Here is a 20,090-nt window from a genome sequence, read left to right on the forward strand (position 1 = left end):
AGCAATCAAAACACTCTCCAAAACACTGTAAAACGGTGAAAGTCAAGCTTGACAACTAGTTTAAAGATTTTCTTTATTGTTGGCACAATCTAACAATTATGATGAGTCTGATCACAGTATTCCCAATCTTTTACAAAAATCTCTTGTAAATTTTTTTTTATTATTGTTTAGACCAGGAAGAAATATATTTTAATTATAATATAACTTGATAATTGAGTTAACATCACTGTCTGCCACAGGATCATTCAAGGAAAACCAAGGGTCAGTCCTGACTCCTGACGCATACTTGCGTTTCAAATCTTGCTCAACATTCACAACCAAACTTTTCTAAATGTTATTTGTGTGGGTGTATAATTATAGGTATAAGTATAAGTGAGTATAAGTTTTTAAAGAAGTATAAGTTAGTTAACCACATATTAAATATGGTTAGAATATGCAAGACTACATTATGTACTAGCAAATATCAAATAAAAAACTATTATCAAATATTCTGATTATAAATAATGAAAATATATTTAAAAAAAAAACTGCATTAAAAGGTGGAAAAAAAATTGCACAAGGCCGAAGACCTGGTAAAAATTTTGTCTCTCAAAAGGTCTTATTCAACTCAATTTAAGTGAGAGTGGATCTTTATTTATGATTTTCGTCGTTTCGTAAACAAATTAAACTTTTAAAAGCATCAGCCCGCAAATGTAACTAAAAAACATACCATAATTTTCTACCAACTATTTAACACAAAATATTAACAGCTCATGTTACAAATTTAAAGAGACAAAAAACGTACTAAATGCCACAGAATATGCGATGATGTAGAATAGAGCGCTGTTAAAATCTGCTGGTTTATTACATGCTGGATGATAAACAACAATCATGTCAACAAAATCTGGTATCTGACCAAAATGTTCATCATTAAATCGTAAATAAAACATAATCTACAGGTTTACCGCACAGATTCAGCATATATCTTTCCCTGCTAAAAGCACAATCTATTGAAAAACTCGTGACATGCGATTGCATTTGTGTCTGAAGTGGTTAAAATCAAATATTTACCGTGCTCAACTGTACACCGTTCAGCGACTCCGCCATGATTCAAATGCCGTAAAGCGTCACCACAGCAACACATCCAGGACGGATTTGCAACAGTTTAAAAGTCTTGATGGATTCAATTCTTTAATATAACAAAAAAGTTAAATATATGTTACATTGATTGTAATCAAATTATAAAAGCATGTGGTTTGACATACAAAATAACATAACACAAAAAATAATATAAAAGGTTATAAGAATTATGTTATATTATATAAAAGTAATTGTTGAATGTATGACTTTTTATTATTTTAGAGTATCAGTATACTGGAAGATTCAATCAAATTATTATTAACAAGATTTTCATTTTCCCTTCCATTTTTAGTCCAAATTTCACTAAGTCGCAAGGAATAATAATGTGATGAAAATGTTGTGTTCCACAGACGAAACAAAGTCATACCGGATTGGACCTATGTGAATACATTATTAAATAATTTTAATTCTTTGTACATTTTACACACACACACACACACACACACACACACACACACACACACACACACACACACACACACACACACCAACAACAACATTTGTATCCCTGCAGCGCCCTCTGGAGGAACCTTTTGTCTTACGTTCTAATGGGTGATTGAACCTTATTAACACTGAAGAGCAGTTGTGTGTGCAAGCAGTCCAAATATAGTCACGAGGAAATTTTTTTGGGTGTTTATCAAATGTTTAATAATCAGAGATCGCCTTATTCAGATATGACCCCAGTAAACGCAGATGTGTTTAGGACCACGTTTTAGCACGCTTAGGTCAAATGCAACCAAATAAATAGGCTACTTACAGTAAGGGAAAGCGAGGCAAGTTCAGCCACCACGTGTTTAAAGATAAAATAATGTGAAGGAAAAAAAATAATAATAACAATAATGTCCACAACTGACGTCGCCTTTTTAAGGAAATGTAAAATAAAATGTTACTCAGGTGGCTTGCTGTCTCAAACGTATTTGATACAAAGGTGTCAAAACGGGTATTTGCATACTATTAACCCACTGTCTACAGAGTAAGTGAGTGACAGCATCTCACACGTAACTGCATTTAACTGAACACTTGCTCATCCTTATCACTTCATTTCCTTTTGGCTGTGTTGCTGGACGGATCTAACGCATTCGTGGGGATGAAAAAGAGCGTGCGGGCTTGTATTATATAATATAATTTGACAAATAGGAAAAGAGATTGATGATATGAACACTGAGAATGAGTAGAGTTTCTGCGATCACCTGGAAGAGGTAACTGTTTTATTCGTTATGCAAAATAGTTGTGGATTCAACTTACCTCTTCAAGGGAAACAACCAATGCATCATGTTGTTGAATTGTAAAATCGAATTTGATAAAACTACTGATAGCTACTGTTCTGAAGCTTAAAAAATGCTACAAAATAACGCTTTTTAATCCAGCATATTATATTTTAAGAGCTACGTATGGAGCATTTTGGCATCATACTTTTGTTATGATTTCAAAATATTATATTGATATTATATACTTTCTATTCTTTTCTCTATCAGGATCGAATGTTTATGATTTTGTTAAAAGATGGATAAAAAGACTTTGATAATAGTCAGCATTGTTTAAAGCTGGGTGTAGTGTTTTTTCTTTTTCTTTTTTCTCATTAAAAGCTACACATCTAGAAATGAATAGTAGGCTACTTAATTTTTTTTTTAATAATTTATCAGTAGCCTAATAATCTGTTTTATTTACCATGGTGTGGGTCCCTCATGGTGGTCGCCATATTTTCAGTAGGTCACGTGACGATTAGTGGCTTCATAATTCATTCAATTATTTCTGTAAGTTCAACTAAATGGTGTGGTCCCATTAGTGAAATTTGAGCAAAATTTTGCAGGCATAAAAGGTCTGTTGTCTATTGTCAATAGTGTAGCGACATATGTCGCACAACTCGCAGAGTTTCAAACCAAGCAGCTTTTCTGCTAGTAGTGCGGTGAATCTCTTGACAAAGACCTGTTGCAGAATCCGTGAGAGGAAATCTTTTCCCCTCACTTAAATTTCGCAATTGCGTGATTCTGGACTGGATTTCACCAGCGAAAATTCCCTGAACAATGTGACCGCACCTTAACTCTGATTAAAATGTCCATCTCAAAAATTGTGAGTTTAGTTTGTCCAATATATTAATACATTGATTAATATAAAAATGTCCTGTATATAGCCTATATAGTATTTTATAATATTTGACTTTGTTGTGGGAAATAATCTGAGTGGAAACGATAACATACTTCCGAAAATGTATTTATTATACTTAAAGGAGAACTCCGGTCAATTTTAACATTGAGCTCATTTTTTTGTAAATTTGGAGTGCTGTCAGTACAGAGAACAACGACAAAAATCGGTGTTGCCTACACCGTGTTATCCTCTTTTTAAAATTTGCACCCTGTTGACTTCAATGGGGCAAGTTTTAAACCTGCTTTTAGCCTCTTAACATCCTTGATGTGTCATTACAAGTGCACAGCTAATGTGAGTGATTCCTTCAGAGTGAACACGAGTGAATCTGACTGCAGTCGATGTGAAAGATATGAATAAAAATGATGTTATTTCAGCCAGCGCACATACCTGTATTTTCTTCCTGTTTTCGGTCGAAGTCCATAGTAATCGATTGTCGAGTTTACGCGCATGATCATAGGTACTAAACCTATGCGTGTGAACTCGACAATCGATTACTATGGACTTCGACTGAAAACAGGATGTAAATACAGGTATGTGCGCTGGCTGAAATAACATCATTTTTAGCGCAATTTTCCACCGGACAAAATTGCGATTGTTAACTCATGATTTCTGTTCTGTCTGTGCGCACCAATCTTGCACTTCTATCAACTCCTCAACCAGACCACCTAGAGACTTCGGGTTTTCGGCATTATGTTAAGGAAGGTCTAATCTCGGGAACGCACAAAAAAAATCCAGGAAAAGATTTACTATCTCTTAGTGTTGTGATCCCATGACGTCAGAAAATTGCACTAAAACACTCACTGAGTTTTTATTACTTGTTATTAATATCTTTCACATCTACTGCAGTCAGATTCACCCGTGTTCACTCTGAAGGAATCACTCACATGGCTGGGCACTTGTAATGACACATCAAGGATGTTAAGAGGCTAAAAGCAGGTTTAAAACTTGCCCCATTAAAGTCAACAGGGTGCAAATTTTAAAAAGAGGATAACACGGTGTAGGCAACACCGAGTTTTGTCGTTGTTCTCTGTATTGACAACACTCCAAATTTACAAAAAAATGTTAAAATTGACCGGAGTTCTCCTTTAAAGCTACACTGTGTAGGATTTTCTCCCATCTAGCGGTGAAATTGTTTATGACTACCAACTGAATATTACTTTCTAGCCTCTCCCATTCCGAGGGCGTTTTAACTCCTACGGTGGCCGTATTATTTCAAATCTGCGGGCAGTCGCGAGTAATCTCCCCCTCGCATTCGTCACGGTGCCACTGAGTGTCAAAACGCGAAAGGCGAAGCTTGAATTTCCAGGTATGTCCCTCTTTGGCTAATGTATTTTCAAGATGGAGGCGCAACATGGCTGCCGCCATTCGAGCGACTCGCTCGTATGTATTCTAAATGGCAGATTCAACGCTTACGAGAATACTTGATTAGTTGGTATAAGTAATTACACATTAATGAGTACATATCATTTTGAAAGAACAAAGTGTTTTTTGCTAAGAATCAACTTAAAAAATTACACAGTGTAGCTTTAAGGTAGCACTGTTTAAGATACTATTGCATACTACTGCTGCTAACCCCATGTTTCTTTAAATGAACGCCAATTTAACTATTCTTTTTTCTATCTTTTTGGATAGTCTCAGCCTCCCAGTGACCATGAACATAACCAGTACAACGTTAACACCCCAAAACCGCACAAACGGTTGTGAGCCGCCTTACGATGAAGAAAACCCACTTCCACTTGTGGCTCTCTACAGTATAGTCATCACAGTAGGTCTGCCTGCTAACCTGATCACAGTCTTCTTCACGCTCATCGAAGTGTGTCGGAAGAACGTTCTAGGAATCTACCTCTTCAGCCTGTCAGTATGTGACCTGATGTATCTAGGTACACTTCCGCTCTGGGCCATTTACATCCACAGAGGCCATCACTGGGAATGGGGCTCTCTGGCCTGTAAGGTCACCGGCTATGTGTTCTTCAACAACATGTACATCAGTATCTTCTTGATGTGCTGCATTTCCATGGACCGCTTCGTCGGGGTGGTCTACGCCGTGGAGTCTCGGGGTCTGAGAAAGATGAGGCATGCCGTGATCATCACTGTTGTGATTGTGGTAGTCGTTTTTGTGGGACACGTGCCGGTTTTCATCATGACTGAGGGCAACTCGGAGAAAATGGAGGAGAAGCGGTGCTTCGAGCCAAGCAACCCCTCTGATGTTGTGACGGCACTCAACTATGCCCGCTTCTTCATCGGGTTCTTCATCCCGCTGTGCATTTTAATAGTCTGCAACTTGGCCATCCTTGTTAACGTGCAAGCTAGCACGGGCCTGAAGCTTCGGACCAAAGTCAAAGTTCGTAACCTGGCCTTGGCTGTCGTCTTGTTCTTTCTGGTCTGCTTCACGCCTTACCATGTGATCCTTTTGCTACGTGCCATCAATCACTCTTTGAAGGGGAAATGTGACTTTGAAAGAAGTGTCTACACACCCTATACGATCTCTCTGGGTTTGTCTACCATCAACAGTGCCATAAATCCAGTTTTCTACGTTCTCACCAGCGACAGTGTTCTTAAGAGGATCCACAAAGGCCTGCAAGGGTTACGAAGCAGCTCAAGATCTTCTTCTTTAGTGTGATTTTGTTTGTTTTTTCTCAACTGGGACTTTATTTTCCTCTTCCTGAAGCCTGTATAACATTTAAAGAATGAAAAGAATTTAGAATTTGGTTACACTTTATTTTAAGGTGACGCAGTTACATTGTAGCCTACTTACTTACTGAGTAATATTAATTAACTGCATGTACTTACTATAGAGTGAAATGTGGTAACTACGTCACCTTAAAATAGTGTTACCGAATTTAAATATGAAATGTTCCTGTTATATTTGTTATATTAAAATGAATCATCCATACCTTTGATATCATTACAGTAACAATTCATTGATCTTATTGTGAACGATTCATCCCTGAATATGTTTTGACTTTTACTTTTTTTTTTTTTATCAAAATGTCATTACTTGATTTGTTACGGTGAAACAACTTCTCTCTGGTGACGTATAGCAGACTTTTCAAATAGTTGTGTTTGCATAAATCCAACCTCTTTCATTCAAATTACCAACTTTAATTCGTTGCGTAGTTGCGTAAGGTTTTTATTAACTACTTAAATAAACCTTAAGTAGTTATTAATATTTAAAAAAAACTTGTTTTCTGCCAAAGTCAAATGTTGTCACTAACATAAAGCAGGAAATTATATCATAGAAATGACCCTTGTTGTGACTGTGTCAATGTCTCTTATAATTTAAGTTGATTATGCATGACATTTCTAAAAAGTTTTATAAAATAATTTAAATACTTTAACCTTATTTATTATGTGGTTACACCACATGACATTTTCAGAGTCATTCATTTGAAACTATAAAAGGTTTCAAATCAATATGAACCTGCCATAAACAAAGAGACCTTTCTAAAAACTTGAAAACTAGATTTTGAAAAGATTTTTCCATGGTCACTGACCTATTTATATTTATCATATCAATGTCAAAGTGTGAATTCAGGAGAACGTTATGCAATTGTTGGTGAAATGATGCGAGACGCCACAGACACTTGTAGAGGAAATGGTTAGAGCAAGGTGCTGATGTGCAAAAAAAAAGAGGATGTTTTGTCCGCTTGCAGGTGAGAATCATAGACACGTACGGACTGTGTGCCTGCATAAAGACACGTAGTTACACAGTCAAAGGCATGTGGCTGATAAATAAAAATAAATGAAAGGTGGTCAAATGTATCAGTTTGGTGATTCATTGCTCTCTAGAACTACCGAAAGTGAAGTTTGTGTGTTTGGAAGATGCTTTTATTCAAAGCATTTTATGGTGCATTTAAGGGTAAATGTGGTTCTGTCACATCTGATGTTCATATAATCAGCTTTTCATGTTCTATAGTCAAATCAATGCAAAACGTTTCCAAAAATAATACATACACATCTATACAAAGAGACCTGTGCAATAAATGATAACAGATGGTAAGATTGAGTAATCAATCAGTTCTCCCTGAATAGTTCTTGATGCTTTGAGCGTGAGAACGGATGCTCAGATCAAATGTGTTAACTTGTATTTTCTGTGACCTTTTCAACTAGTAGTGAACTTCCTATTTGCTAGGTTTGACCAAATATAGAGTAGTTCTGTTTTCAGTTTGAAAACAAGCACAATGACAGGAAGTGTGACAGACTCAGGAGTGCCACATAAAGCTAAATGTGTCAGTCGACTAAATCAGGCAAACTGTTCAAACTGATGAACATTAAGTGATCAATTGTGTTGATATAATTAATAAGCTTGATATCGAATTAGCCCTAAACTGAAATTAGCTATAGTAAGTCACAGGAGTTTACAAAGTCAAAGACATCCCTTCTAACATAACATACAGGAAGCCCTTTTATATTTTATGAATTACATATAGGCTAAACAGATTCATAATAAAGCTATGTAAGACATTCAGTCAAGAGCAGTGAATGGTTTTCTATTCTTTTGTTATTCGATTAACATAGACAGCAGCAGGTAGGCCTATATGAGGCTGCTGTTACTTAAGACCATGTATGTATCCATTATTAGATAATAATAATTTCACCTTTCTACTTTCACTTTAGACATAACTGACTGTGTTTATGTGAATACTCAACAAGACGGCCATTTTGATACATAGATGTGTATATTTAAGCGTTCAAGTCACGTTGTCATTCCCTGTCAGTACTGAATTCAGTACTGTACAGTATTTATTGTGCTTTTTAATAAATCATCAAGCATATCCCACTTTTCTTTTCATGCATCCATGTTTATTTTCTGCTCTATCATTTTTAAGCAGTCCTGCTCTGCACGGATATATTTACATACAGAAAATATAGAAAAATCTCTATCGATATCGTCATATCGCCCAACCCTACTCTGCGCCTCCCCTGACACATGAAAACACCCTGACTGAGTTATAAGATATACTTTTGTTAAAGCATATGCAAAAATTATGACTGACAAAAATGTTTAATCTGTTTACTACTGTTTACTTTGATGTACTGAGTCTAAAAACGCCACTAGGACTTCCAGAAAATGTAATAATCTATTTTTAAGACTCATTGACACACCCAACCAGAAATAAATATTATTCCGTAAGAGTTTAAATTTCTCTTTTTTATTAAACATTTGAGTTACATTTTTCAGACCTTTTAAAAAAAATAAAAATAAAAAATAATAAAAGGCAAACTGATCTAAAGTGCAGGACAAACTATTAGAGCTGTATATTAATTTATTCTTGTTTAAATATTTCCAATATAAATATACCAAATACATTCAAACATTTAAGATATCAGTTCTCAATAAAAATAACAGATTTAAGAACAGTAAGCAATGAGCTTAGGCAGCAACAGACAATTGAATATATAAATAATGATATGGCTGTTAACTTCATATACTTGAGGTTTGATTTTGTTCTTATTAGGCACTTGTTAGATCTTTTCTAATGCTTATGTTAACAGCCTCTTATTTTATGTTAGTAGTAAGTGTGTATGTCAAGTAAGTTAGGAAATTCTTCCTGAGCTAGTGTGCATAGTAGTACGTCCCTGTGCTTTTGTCAAGCAGGCTTTACCAGGATATATTTGTGAAAGTGCGTGAAGACCTTTTACCTGTGCTTGTTTGTGTATACATTAATGAAAAAAGGGAAAAGTTTGTACTTTGTTTAAAGAGACAGTTTACCCAGGTACTGTGTATGTGTGTGTGTGTGTGTGTGTGTGTGTGTGTGTGTGTGTGTGTGTGTGTGTGTGTGTGTGTGTGTGTGTGTGTGTGTGTGTGTGTGTGTGTGTGTGTGTACATGTGATGTTTACTGCAGAGGATCTTTCTTGTGCTGGTTGGGCCGCAGGTTAATGCTGTATTGGTTGAGCCACTGGCGTGAGATCTGATAGAAGAATCCTGGAGAATTCTGACAGTGTGATGATGGCATCAGCTACAAAAAAAAAAAAAGTTTAAAAGTCAATGAACCTGTTCATTTTTTACCTTTAATTCATTTCCTCTAAATCATTTTCAAAAAATACTTTAAAAAATAAATAAATCAAATCACAGACCACCTAACACCTCAAATTTGGAGGAAACCAATTTAAAAAATACATAAAAATAAAATAAATAAAAATTCTGTTATCAATTACCATACTGACCCTCATGTCATTCCAAACCTGCATGATTTTTTTTTTCTTTTGTGGAATAGAAAATATATTCTGAAGAATGTTGGTAACCAAAATATTTTGGTTAACTTTGACTTCTATTGAATGTCCAAACAACGTCTCAAAATATATTTTGTGTTCATGACAATTTTCATTTTTGATTGAACTATTCCTTTAAGGAGTGTAAAAATCATTCTTAGTTTATATCCTACTGTACATTATTTTTACCAGTCCATAATTTTGGTAGACTGCCATCTTATTGTGGTTCAATCTCTTAATCTGACAATCTCTGATCTCTAAATCAAGACATTTCATGCTTTTCATCTTCAGAAAGATCTTCCTCCCCATATTGCACGAGAACTGTGACTTGTTTAATAATGTGAAACAACCTCTTTAAGTAGGTTTTACATTTACCTGAGAAGACCTGGCAAACTATTAAACTATTTTGATACCAGTTATCTAAAAATATATTAGAAATGAAACAAACAAACACTTTCTTTGAAAAATGATTGTACTGCAATCATACTGATATTTCACCAACCTTGGTTTGAATAAGAGCTCCAGGAGGGTCTTCTGGATTTTCTAGTTCAAGATCAGACAGAGTTGTGTTCTGAAAATAAAAAATGAAAGTTGCTTTATTTTAATAGTCTGAATATGTAACAGCACAGCCTCTCCCCTCAACAAGCCACATGAGGTCATGTCTGTAGCACACAGGATGCGGCTCGAGCAATGTGCTGAATACACCGTCCAATCCATAGCCATGTCACTCTGTACGCACCTGTGAGTCAGCGCGTGGGACGGGGTGTCTGAGCTGCAGTGATTTCAGCAGTCCTTCATGGGAGTATAGTTTAGGTTTGGGACCGGACAGTTTCAGAATTCTTGACCCAGACTGTAGATGACACCAGAAATGTGCAGCTTGGCTTGATGGGAAAGAGAGAAAGAGACTTTTGACAATGACATTCCATCATTTAAAACAACATTTTTCACAACATTTTACTGTGCAAAAATAGTTTGAGCGCATTGACACAAATGATGACAATGTACACACATGCTATTAGATTTAAATGTTACATTTTCTGTTTTTACTTCAATTTTAGTTCAAGTTTTAGTAATTTGGCTTTGTGTTTTTGTCATTTTTCATAATTATAATAATAAGTTTTATTTATAAAGCACCTTTCCCAAGCTCAAGGTCACTGTACAAGAAGATAAGAAAGTTTTAGTTTAGTTTGTTTTAGTTATTTTAGTAATACAGGTTAAATTAAACAAAACTGAGAAATGTTGCCAAATGTTTTTCAACTAACAATTAAAAATGATATTTTCCATACAGCTTGAATACATGCTTATTGAGTGTATACATCTGCATGAATAATAATAATAATAATATCATGATTTTCCAAACATTTAAGATAAAACTTTTTTTTTTTTTTACAAATATCAGGACTTTGTAAAGATTCATAAAGTTTTACAATCTGAATCTCTATACGATACGATTTCCAGCTTTATGTTTTTTAATATTTCTATTTTTTAGGTTGCACCACATGATCTTATTTGTCAGATAAAAGTTTTCAAATATTTATAACGCCTTAAAACTGCTTCACTGTATTTTTTTAAACATATTCATAATAATAAAATAGGTAACACTTTCATTAAAGGTCCAATTATCACGATTAACTACTTGCTTATTAGCATGCATATTACTAGGATATTGGCTGTTTATTAGTACTTATACAGCACTTATTAATGCCTTATTCTGCATGACCATATTCTAGATCCCTTAATCCAACTCAGTTCCTAAACTAAACAACTAACTTACTAACTATTAATAAGCAGTAATTAGGACTTTATTGAGGCAAAAGTCGTAGTTAATAGTGAGAATTGGAACCTAATCTAAAGATTATGGCAAGTCATAGAAGAGTAATATTCAAGTTATTGTTTGTATGATGTACATTTATAATTGATTTTGTGAATAAATGAATAGATGGATCCAAATAAAAAAACAACAAAAAAGTAAAGATGGCTGCTGTAATGACTTTGGCTAATCGCAAAGCATCTCACTACAACTGGGTTTCATGATCTCATAGTGAACAGAAGCGAAAGCAATAGACGTGTACCTTGATATTGCTGCAGACTGAGAGGGCATGTCTAATGTGCTCTGCTGTAGCTGGGACAATGTAGGGATTTCCATCATGATACGATTTTTCTCTGCCTCCTCAACTTGAAAGCAGTCATTAAAAATGAACCAGGGATTCACCTTGTCACCATTTTCAGCCTGTAAAACAACAGCGTTAATATCACAATAACACTTAGCACAGACATGACGGTTTGAAAGTATGTCACCTCTAAATGATTTTAGTGTCATGTAACCACAGTTAAATATGCAAAACTGCAGAACGTACGTTTTCAGGAAACTGGAAAGTTCCTGTTTCTGTCACAGGTATGGTTGATAATTCCTCCTTCCTGGTTTTGTCCTGTAATCCGCCCAAGTCTGACACCCCTTTGTCATCTTGCTGGGGTTCTGTCCAGTCCGCAGAACTGAACGTGGACCATTCGTCAAACCCTTCACAACTTTGAAAATCATCTTCACCATAGAGGTCCAACATACATTCCCCCATTACACACAACAACGCAATCCAATAACACCCGTGACACTTTTACAGTTGTGTCTGCATCTAGTTGTTCGATCAAGCTGTAGCAGGATCAGCAGGGTTGCCTCTATATTGTGCTGATTTCTGTTGTTGTCGTCTTTGAAGCTACGCTTTTGGCAGTGTGCAGTTTGCAGGGAGTTCCCATTGTATTTCAGAGGCAGGTTAGATGACACATGCTTCCTTCCAAAGACATTTCCTCAGTTGCTTTGCTTCGTTTTCCAGGAAGAGGACCGAGGAATCTGAAGACAGGGAGAAACAAATGTCTGTGGAGTAAAATATTACATTTTACATTAACATTATATTTTATTTACACTTTATTAATCCCTACAGGACAATTGCATATGAGGTATTTATGAAAACGTGGTTCCATCGTGGAAAAAAAGGTAAATACATTTTTTTTTCTCACAATTGCTAGTTTATGTCTCGCAATTCTGACTTTTATCTCACAATTCTTAACAAAGGTCAGAATTGCAAGTTATAAACTCGCAATTGCGAGACATAAAGTCAGAATTATGATGGGGGAGATGTTTTGTTTTGTTTTGTTTTTTTATTCTGTGGCGGAAAACTAGCTTTCATAGGTACTTGTATCTTGTTGGTTATAGAACATTCATTAAACGTTTAACATTTTTAATAAAAACAGTACAAAAAATTGTGCAAAAAGTAAACGAAAATATACAACTATTTAGATAAGCGATTTATGAGTTGCTGCTTTCTGGCAAACAATATGCTGCCTATGTGTAAATACAATCGTTTTAAGAAATCCTTTGTACCTACGTCGATTAGACTTTTAAATAAGCAATACTTTTTATTTATTTTAAATTTTGTATGTGCTTGTGTATGGTTTATATCCATAAACCATACACAAGCACATAAAAAATGTATGTTATGTTTTTGGTCAGTGTATGTGTATGTGGGCACCAGAGTCCAAGACAAATTTACAATAAAGTGTATTGAATTGAATTGAGATGTAGTTTGTATTTCTATCCCATGTGTTGTAAAAACCTTAAAGATATAAACTATTATGTATTTTCTAACTTTCCAGTTTTACATAACTAATCTTTTACAGCAGTAATTAAGTTATGTAAAAAAATTTTTTTTACATTAATTTCATTTCTTATAAGCGCTATATGATGTTATAGCAATAATACAGTCTGAGAGGAGGGCTCTGTGAAGGCTGAGAACCACTAAAAATCATAGCTTACATTACAAAAAGTTGCTTTTTGACACAAATATATGATTTTTTTATTTATTTTTTTATCAATCAGTTATCACTTTATCGTATTTTTATCAACGTTGCTTTGCCTTTTCAACAATGTAGAGGTCAGATTAACAGACCAACAGTAAACAGATTAACAGTAAATAACCTTTTGTGTGATACATTCTCTAATAGTAAACAAACGTCTTGTGGTTAAACTGACGCAAATATACTCCAATAAAACGACAATCACACTTACCCTCATAAACAAACAGCAATAGATGTAATAAAACGCTGATTGCCTATAATAGTTATTCCACGTAGCATTTCCGCAATTTTCTTCCACAAATCTGACGTCACGCGAACAGGCGGAGAGTGAAGTGCGCACCTGTACGTTTGACATCACGCCCAGCACGTGCTCGTGACTAGAGGGATAACCGTCCTACTGCAAAAGTCTCGCGAGATTCACAGTAACTTACATTATCTCGGCTCATTATTATATTTTTCTCATAGCCTTCATTACTTGTATTTTTTTAACCAATTTCACACTCATAAATGCAATTTTACAAATAAAACCCAACTTAATGATTTTGTTGACTGCGGTAAGTCTACTAGTATGAAGGACTAAAAATGACAGAACGAAAAATAAATAAATAAATAAATAAATAAAAGTAGAAATAAATAAATAAATGCAGAAATAATAGTAAAAATAAATACATTTTGGTAATATAAATGGCTATTTCTGTATTTTTACATGTATTTATTTATTTATTTATGCATTTCTATATGTATTTATTTATGTATTTATACATTTATTTATATATTTATGTATTTATATATTTATTTATTTATATATTTATATATGTATTTATTTATACATTTATTTATTCCTACATTTATTTATTTCTGTATTTCCACATTTCTACATTTATTTATTTCTGTATTTCCACATTTCTACATTTATTTATTTCTGTATTTCCACATTTCTACATTTATTTTTCCCTGCGCATGTATGCTAATTGACCAATGGCTAAGCCACGCCCCCTCCACTCACTCAGTCAACATTCGGTAACAGGCGCTTTGGCAGCTGTCACAGTCTGAGACATTTCACAGGAGGCAATTGATGATTTTTTGGAGACAGAAAGATTATATATCATCTCGATGTCACCAAAAGGGCCTTAAATATGCATTGGAGGGTTATATTAATAATTTTATTGTTGAGAAGGCCGATAACTCAGCTCCAGAACAAAGATTTACAGTTCACAGTGTAAACGTCATAGTTTGGTGCTATTTCGCTTCAAACGCGCGTCCTATTCGCTTTGGATTCAAAATGTTCAAGCGTCGAACTAGACGCGGATACGCGCGAATTTGACGCTCTATTCGCGTTTGGTGGGAGCGCAGAATAATGAACAGGCTGCGATGTCAAGATTGCATTGCTGGAATGTGTGTGTGTGTGTGTGTGTGTGTGTGTGTGTGTGTGTCAGAGAGCGGGCGCCGGGGCGCGATCGAACAGTGGAAACATAAAAACATACTCCATTTTGTTCATACAGGACATAATTAAAACTGCAAAGTGTTTAGCCTACTTATATTTGTGTAAAACACAACATTGTGCTTTTGTCAAACTGTACTCTTGTCAAACTGTAACCTACAACTGTCACCCAACCAAAATCACACACACACGCTGTTTTTTAAGCCAAAATGACAAGAAAAAACATAAAAACGAATGAAAACTGATAACCGCAATGCATTGCAGTGGACGAGGAAGCAGAGAACGTCCAAGTGTCTTGGGTTAGCTATGCGTACTGTGATTGGCTCATCGCGTTTGGGGGCGTGGCTTAGCCATTGGTCAATTAGCATACATGCGCAGGGAAAAATAAATGTAGAAATGTGGAAATACAGAAATAAATAAATGTAGAAATGTGGAAATACAGAAATAAATAAATGTAGGAATAAATAAATGTATAAATAAATACATATATAGATATATAAATAAATAAATATATAAATACATAAATATATAAATAAATGTATAAATACATAAATAAATACATATAGAAATGCATAAATAAATAAATAAATACATGTAAAAATACAGAAATAGCCATTTATATTACCAAAATGTATTTATTTTTACTATTATTTCTGCATTTATTTATTTATTTCTACTTTTATTTATTTATTTATTTATTTATTTTTCGTTCTGTCATTTTTAGTCCTTCATATACATGGACACTACTGCGGCTGCCTATCATTATTAGAGTCACTAAGAAAGCTATAAAGAATGTGTTATATATAACGACTTTGTGAGAGTTTTAGTGACCTTTGCAAAGTATTTATTTAATATTTTTATACCTTTTTCTTTGTTTTATATTATTACCTCCTAACACTTTTTTACTTTGGTAGTTGCTTCTCTCTCTCTCTCTCTCTCTCTCTCTCTCTCTCTTTGTATGTTCAGTATTTGCATTTGAGTGAAAAAGCATGTATAATAAATTATGTTTATTCAACAACCACAAAAAAAAAAAAAAAATTATCCTTTTTATAAATAACCTTTACGATGTTCGTAAAAATATTTCTCGTTGGAAAAAACTGCTTTACAGGTGATGAATTGCTTCTTGCCTATGAATTACCTTCTAGCCCCTGCATGGGTGGACGTTTTTCAGAGGTCTGTTGATTCACACATTATCATACCAGTTCCAAAATAAAATAAAAACAGTCCTGAAGAGTATAATGAGTATCGCCCAGTTAACTTAATCTGCATTGTTATGAAGTTTGGAAAGGATTATGATGTGGAAGTTTAAGGAAGAAGTTTATCAAATTGATACTGGTTAAGCTCCATCCACACCACGGATTCTGGCAGCTGGATTTTTTGCCATCGGATTCCGTTCCCCCCATGTTTCTTACACAATGAGGTTCTAATGTTTACAAACTGATGCCGGTTTAGCTCCATGCACACACAGGAAGGAATCAGCATCTTGTAAATCACTACATCAACATCTCTCATCATAAGTATGGGGGAACGGATTTCGACAGCTGAATTGTTTGCCATCGGATTCTGTTCTCCCAATGTTTCATTCACAATTAGGTTCTTATGTGTACAAAACCAAAGCTGGTGAGCTGTCTGGGATAGCTTTGTGGTTAGAACATTGATTTAAAGCACTGTTGCACTTTGAGTGACCTGATTTCTAACCCAGGCTTGAGAAGTTTTTATGTCTCTCTCTCTTCCTCTTTGTTTCCTGTCCTACATATTGTCCTATCATAATAAAATGCAAAAACACCAAAAATGTATCTTTAAGCTGATGCTGCTGGTTAAGCTCTATCCACACACACAATAAAATCATCATCTTTTAAGCCACTACATCAACATCTCTCATCATTGGGGTGGGAGAACGGATTTGAAACGGATAAACCAAGTTTACGGTTTTGTTCTTCCCTCATATTTAAAAAAGAAAATAATAAAAAATAATATTTTCCTCATAATTTGATGGTTTAATTGAACTTGTAGGGACATTAAAAACTATCCCCTCCTGACATCACCTTTGGCCACTACTGTAGTGTAGTAAATGTTTATGTACATAAAGAAGAGTGAAATCCCTTGGTTTATGGAGTGTTACATAATCATCATCATAATCAAAAACACCTTAATTTCTGATCCCCATGTAAACATACCAGACAAGTCACAAAGAGCACAAAAACAATAGAAATTAAGAATCCCTTTATTACAGATAATGTTTTGTTTACAATTGTCAGCAATTTATTTAGGACAAAGATGTGCAAAGGTTTAGTATGGAACAAATATCGCATAGAACATCAAATCTCAGCCTAAAACTCTGCCTGACAGCTAGTAAATCTGTGACCAGAAAAATAGAGGGTTCCTCCAAAATATAGTAATAAGCAGTATTTAGAGTGGTTAGAGATGATGACAGATGTCTTACAGTTATCCTACTAGTGCATTTGTTAAGGGGAGTCACTATTTTGGGATGACAGGCGGTTTCAGTAACTGCGACCGAACAACGTGTAGAACTGAGCTGGCTCTTTGCCGCTGACGCACATCTGGCCGGCCTGCAGGGTCTTCAGCGGGTTGAAGGGGATACACAGACTCTTGGCTCCCATTGAAGGTGCACCAGGTTCCAGGTCTTGATCCCTGGAGACACAGGAAAATGTGTATGTGTTAAGAGTAACCACTTCTATCTTATCTTTTTTCTTTAAATTGATATAATTATATTCTAGTGTTCAAGACCAGAGGTTTTTAAATAGGGCTTCCTGAGGTCCATGAAAAAAAAAAAAAAAAGAGTGTGTGTGTATCTTTGGTTAATGCATTAACGTGTAATGTATCAATTTTTAACACTATTACAGAATTTGATATTAAGAAATAAATAAACAATAACTGTATAAAAAAGCAGTCAACTTTGAATGCTACCAACTTACAAAATTAGAATTAGTTTCGCCTTTAGTAGTAACAATATACAAGAAATTAAAATATTTAAATCAATAAAATGTATTAATAAAATAAAAAATATATATTTTATTACTTTACACAAATAAAATGAATGCCATTTGAGCGAGGTAGAGCAAGATCTATGGTCAAATATTAAACCATAAAAAGACAAAAAAATATGATTTGTTCAACTTTAGTTCAAATAGTCTAATACAAATACAAATGCTTTGCCTAATAAATAGCCTGATAAAATGTTCTATAAAACCTACCATTTCAGCCATCAAACCATTTTTAAGAGATATAAATGGCATAAAGTAAACAGTCATGATTCAGCAACAGTAGATGATAATCAAGAAATTGCTTGGCATAAATGTGCAGTATTCATTGATTGCATTTCTCTAAAACCACGAGCCAAAGAAAGGCGCCACAGTACACGTTTTTACTTTGAAATGTGCAACGCTCACATTTATTTCATTACATCTTTGCCCTTTGAATTTAAATCACTGCATTATTGCCATTCCTGTTTTTCTGTCCCCAAATGTAAGACCTCTTGAAATTATAATTAAGACTTCTTACACCATTTAAGATATTTAAGACTTTTTATGGCCTTAAATTTGATAAATATGGCGTTTCATAAACTAGTACTACTATGACCAACTAGCAGTTAGTTAAAGGGCAATGAATCCTACTTTTTGGTATCAAATTAGACCAATGGATGTTTTTATGTAACTGACTGACATTCTTAAATGAATATTCTTAAAGAAAAAAAACGTGACGACTAATTTATGCAACTGGCACCTTAATTTAAGAGTTTTTAAGGACCTGCTGTGTCTCTATATCACACGTAATATTTTTGGGTCTTTATACATTAAAATATATAGCTACCTTTATATTGTGGGAAAATAATTCCATTGCAGACGATCATCATATTTGAGAGATTTTGGCATTGAAATGTTTAAAGAAAAAATACTAAATAACTAAATACTGGTTATCTAGGAAAAACAACCCAAAAGCATAGATTAGTCTCTTACTTGGCTGTTATCTTCTTAATCCAGTCCTCACACTCAATGCCTCCACAGAAGGGAATCTGTACAATCTGTAAGAAATGACATAAATTAGGCACCTTTCTGGTTTTAATGCAAAATAAATAGTATCCAAAGCTCTGGATCCACACAGTTTACTTACCCTTCCCTGGTCCAGATCTTTCTGGAATTGTTCCATTGTATCGGCCACAACCATGTGTTCATTCAAATCATCAGAGGCCCTGTGACAAGTTGAAAATAGTACATCATTCTGCCTCTGGAAAAGCAGATCTCAAATGTAGTGATACAAGGTGAAGAACTTGAAAGCAGGAGTTTGTTTGTACCGTTTAAAGAGATTGTTCTGGATCTCCTCTAGAAGGTTTGGGATTCTCTTCACGGCATCAGCCTCTGGCACGATGACTTTCTGTCCCGTGTCTCTCCTTACTGCTACGAACTGGCCCTGCTTTAAGTCCTTCGGCCCAACCTCCAACCTTATGGGCACACCCTGCATTCAGAAAACAGGACGTCAGACAAAGCTTTAGAGTATTGGTGGTATGGTGTGCGATTAATCGAAGTTTAGTTTCATAATTTAAATTATGAAAACACCATAATCGAGATAAATTACGAGCTGCATTCTGTTCCCTTTCTTTAAAGTGGTGGTTTTCGCCCATCCTAGGGCTGTCACAATACTAAAATTCCAATAGTTGATACCAATACCAGTAAAATTTCATGGTTCTCTGTACCAATTTCGGTATCATAGCAAAAACTGTTGGAACTAAGTTGCAAATCCAGAAACTTTGCAGTGTATTGAGGAGCATGAGAAACAAAATGTATATGGGTTGTAAACAGAAAGCGAACAAAGAGCGCTCTTTATAATTACCATCAATCATTTAGGCTACATTCAGCACCTGCTCACTGATATCTACAAAAACAATATAAACAAAAAAAGCTGTCGACACAGCACAATTAATCTCTTATTTACATTGTGTTTTCACTTTGTAAGTAACAATTTAAGGATTTGGAAGTGTGCAGAACTTCTAAGACTAACTTTAACACCTCTGACTGGCCATTACGTTCCCACACTCAACAGATATGTCTGTGATTGGCTACAATGATCAACATTTCATTTCAGAGCGCTTGCACAGATACACACGGGAGCGTTTGAAAGCAGCCGCCTATCAGTAGGTACCCAATATCCCTGGTTTTTGATACCACTGGTACTGATACCAAATGTAGCATCCAAATGAGTCAAATCATGTTATGTGACTATAGTAAAATACAGTCTACTCAGGATGTTTGATATTAAGGAGCGTTATTACAAGCGTATTAAGCTGTGAAAGATAGAGCAGAACACA

General features: G+C 34.7%; 4 protein-coding genes across 8 annotated transcripts in view; 1 reads left to right on the forward strand and 3 right to left on the reverse strand.

Annotated features, from left to right (window-relative positions):
* ubr1 (ubiquitin protein ligase E3 component n-recognin 1) overlaps positions 1-1,121 on the reverse strand; it is a 36,989-nt gene extending 35,868 nt beyond the window's left edge. Inside the window, exon 1 of one of the 2 annotated variants that reach the window (XM_081394156.1) lies at positions 1,051-1,121. In XM_081394156.1, the coding sequence (XP_081250282.1) occupies positions 1,051-1,086 (36 nt within the window). In that variant the 5' untranslated portion in view covers positions 1,087-1,121. The remainder of the gene's footprint in view (positions 1-1,050) is intronic. The other variant, XM_081394155.1, reaches the window with a different exon arrangement.
* A 1,073-nt stretch (positions 1,122-2,194) lies between these two features.
* gpr132a (G protein-coupled receptor 132a) lies at positions 2,195-8,037 on the forward strand. 2 transcript variants are annotated; one of them, XM_081393968.1, is made up of 3 exons: positions 2,195-2,318; positions 4,429-4,570; positions 4,897-8,037. In XM_081393968.1, the coding sequence occupies exon 3, from the start codon at positions 4,916-4,918 to the stop codon at positions 5,882-5,884; it is 969 nt and encodes a 322-aa protein (XP_081250094.1). In that variant the 5' UTR covers positions 2,195-2,318; positions 4,429-4,570; positions 4,897-4,915; the 3' UTR covers positions 5,885-8,037. The 2 variants fall into 2 exon arrangements, with proteins under 2 accessions (XP_081250094.1, XP_081250093.1); XM_081393967.1 differs by lacking the exon at positions 4,429-4,570.
* Positions 8,038-8,396: 359 nt separating this feature from the next.
* On the reverse strand, positions 8,397-13,695 carry LOC308707455 (uncharacterized protein). 2 transcript variants are annotated; one of them, XM_081393969.1, is made up of 6 exons: positions 13,538-13,695; positions 11,835-12,322; positions 11,550-11,707; positions 10,217-10,358; positions 9,980-10,048; positions 8,397-9,224 (listed from the first exon to the last, which is right to left on the reverse strand). In XM_081393969.1, exons 2-6 carry the CDS (start codon positions 12,048-12,050, stop codon positions 9,102-9,104), a joined length of 708 nt encoding a protein of 235 aa, XP_081250095.1. In that variant the 5' UTR covers positions 12,051-12,322; positions 13,538-13,695; the 3' UTR covers positions 8,397-9,101. The 2 variants fall into 2 exon arrangements, with proteins under 2 accessions (XP_081250095.1, XP_081250096.1); XM_081393970.1 differs by having other exon boundaries at positions 11,835-12,346; positions 13,538-13,646.
* Positions 13,696-16,975: 3,280 nt separating this feature from the next.
* Positions 16,976-20,090, reverse strand: part of eprs1 (glutamyl-prolyl-tRNA synthetase 1) — a 36,969-nt gene continuing 33,854 nt past the window's right edge. For both annotated transcript variants that reach the window (XM_081347921.1, XM_081347920.1), the window contains 4 exons: positions 19,080-19,240; positions 18,899-18,977; positions 18,745-18,809; positions 16,976-17,419 (listed from right to left, as the gene is read on the reverse strand). In XM_081347921.1, the coding sequence (XP_081204047.1) occupies positions 17,269-17,419; positions 18,745-18,809; positions 18,899-18,977; positions 19,080-19,240 (456 nt within the window). In that variant the 3' untranslated portion in view covers positions 16,976-17,268. The remainder of the gene's footprint in view (positions 17,420-18,744; positions 18,810-18,898; positions 18,978-19,079; positions 19,241-20,090) is intronic.

This window comes from Scardinius erythrophthalmus, assembly GCF_964197995.2.
Source record: "Scardinius erythrophthalmus genome assembly, chromosome: 19".
NCBI lineage: Eukaryota > Metazoa > Chordata > Actinopteri > Cypriniformes > Leuciscidae > Scardinius > Scardinius erythrophthalmus.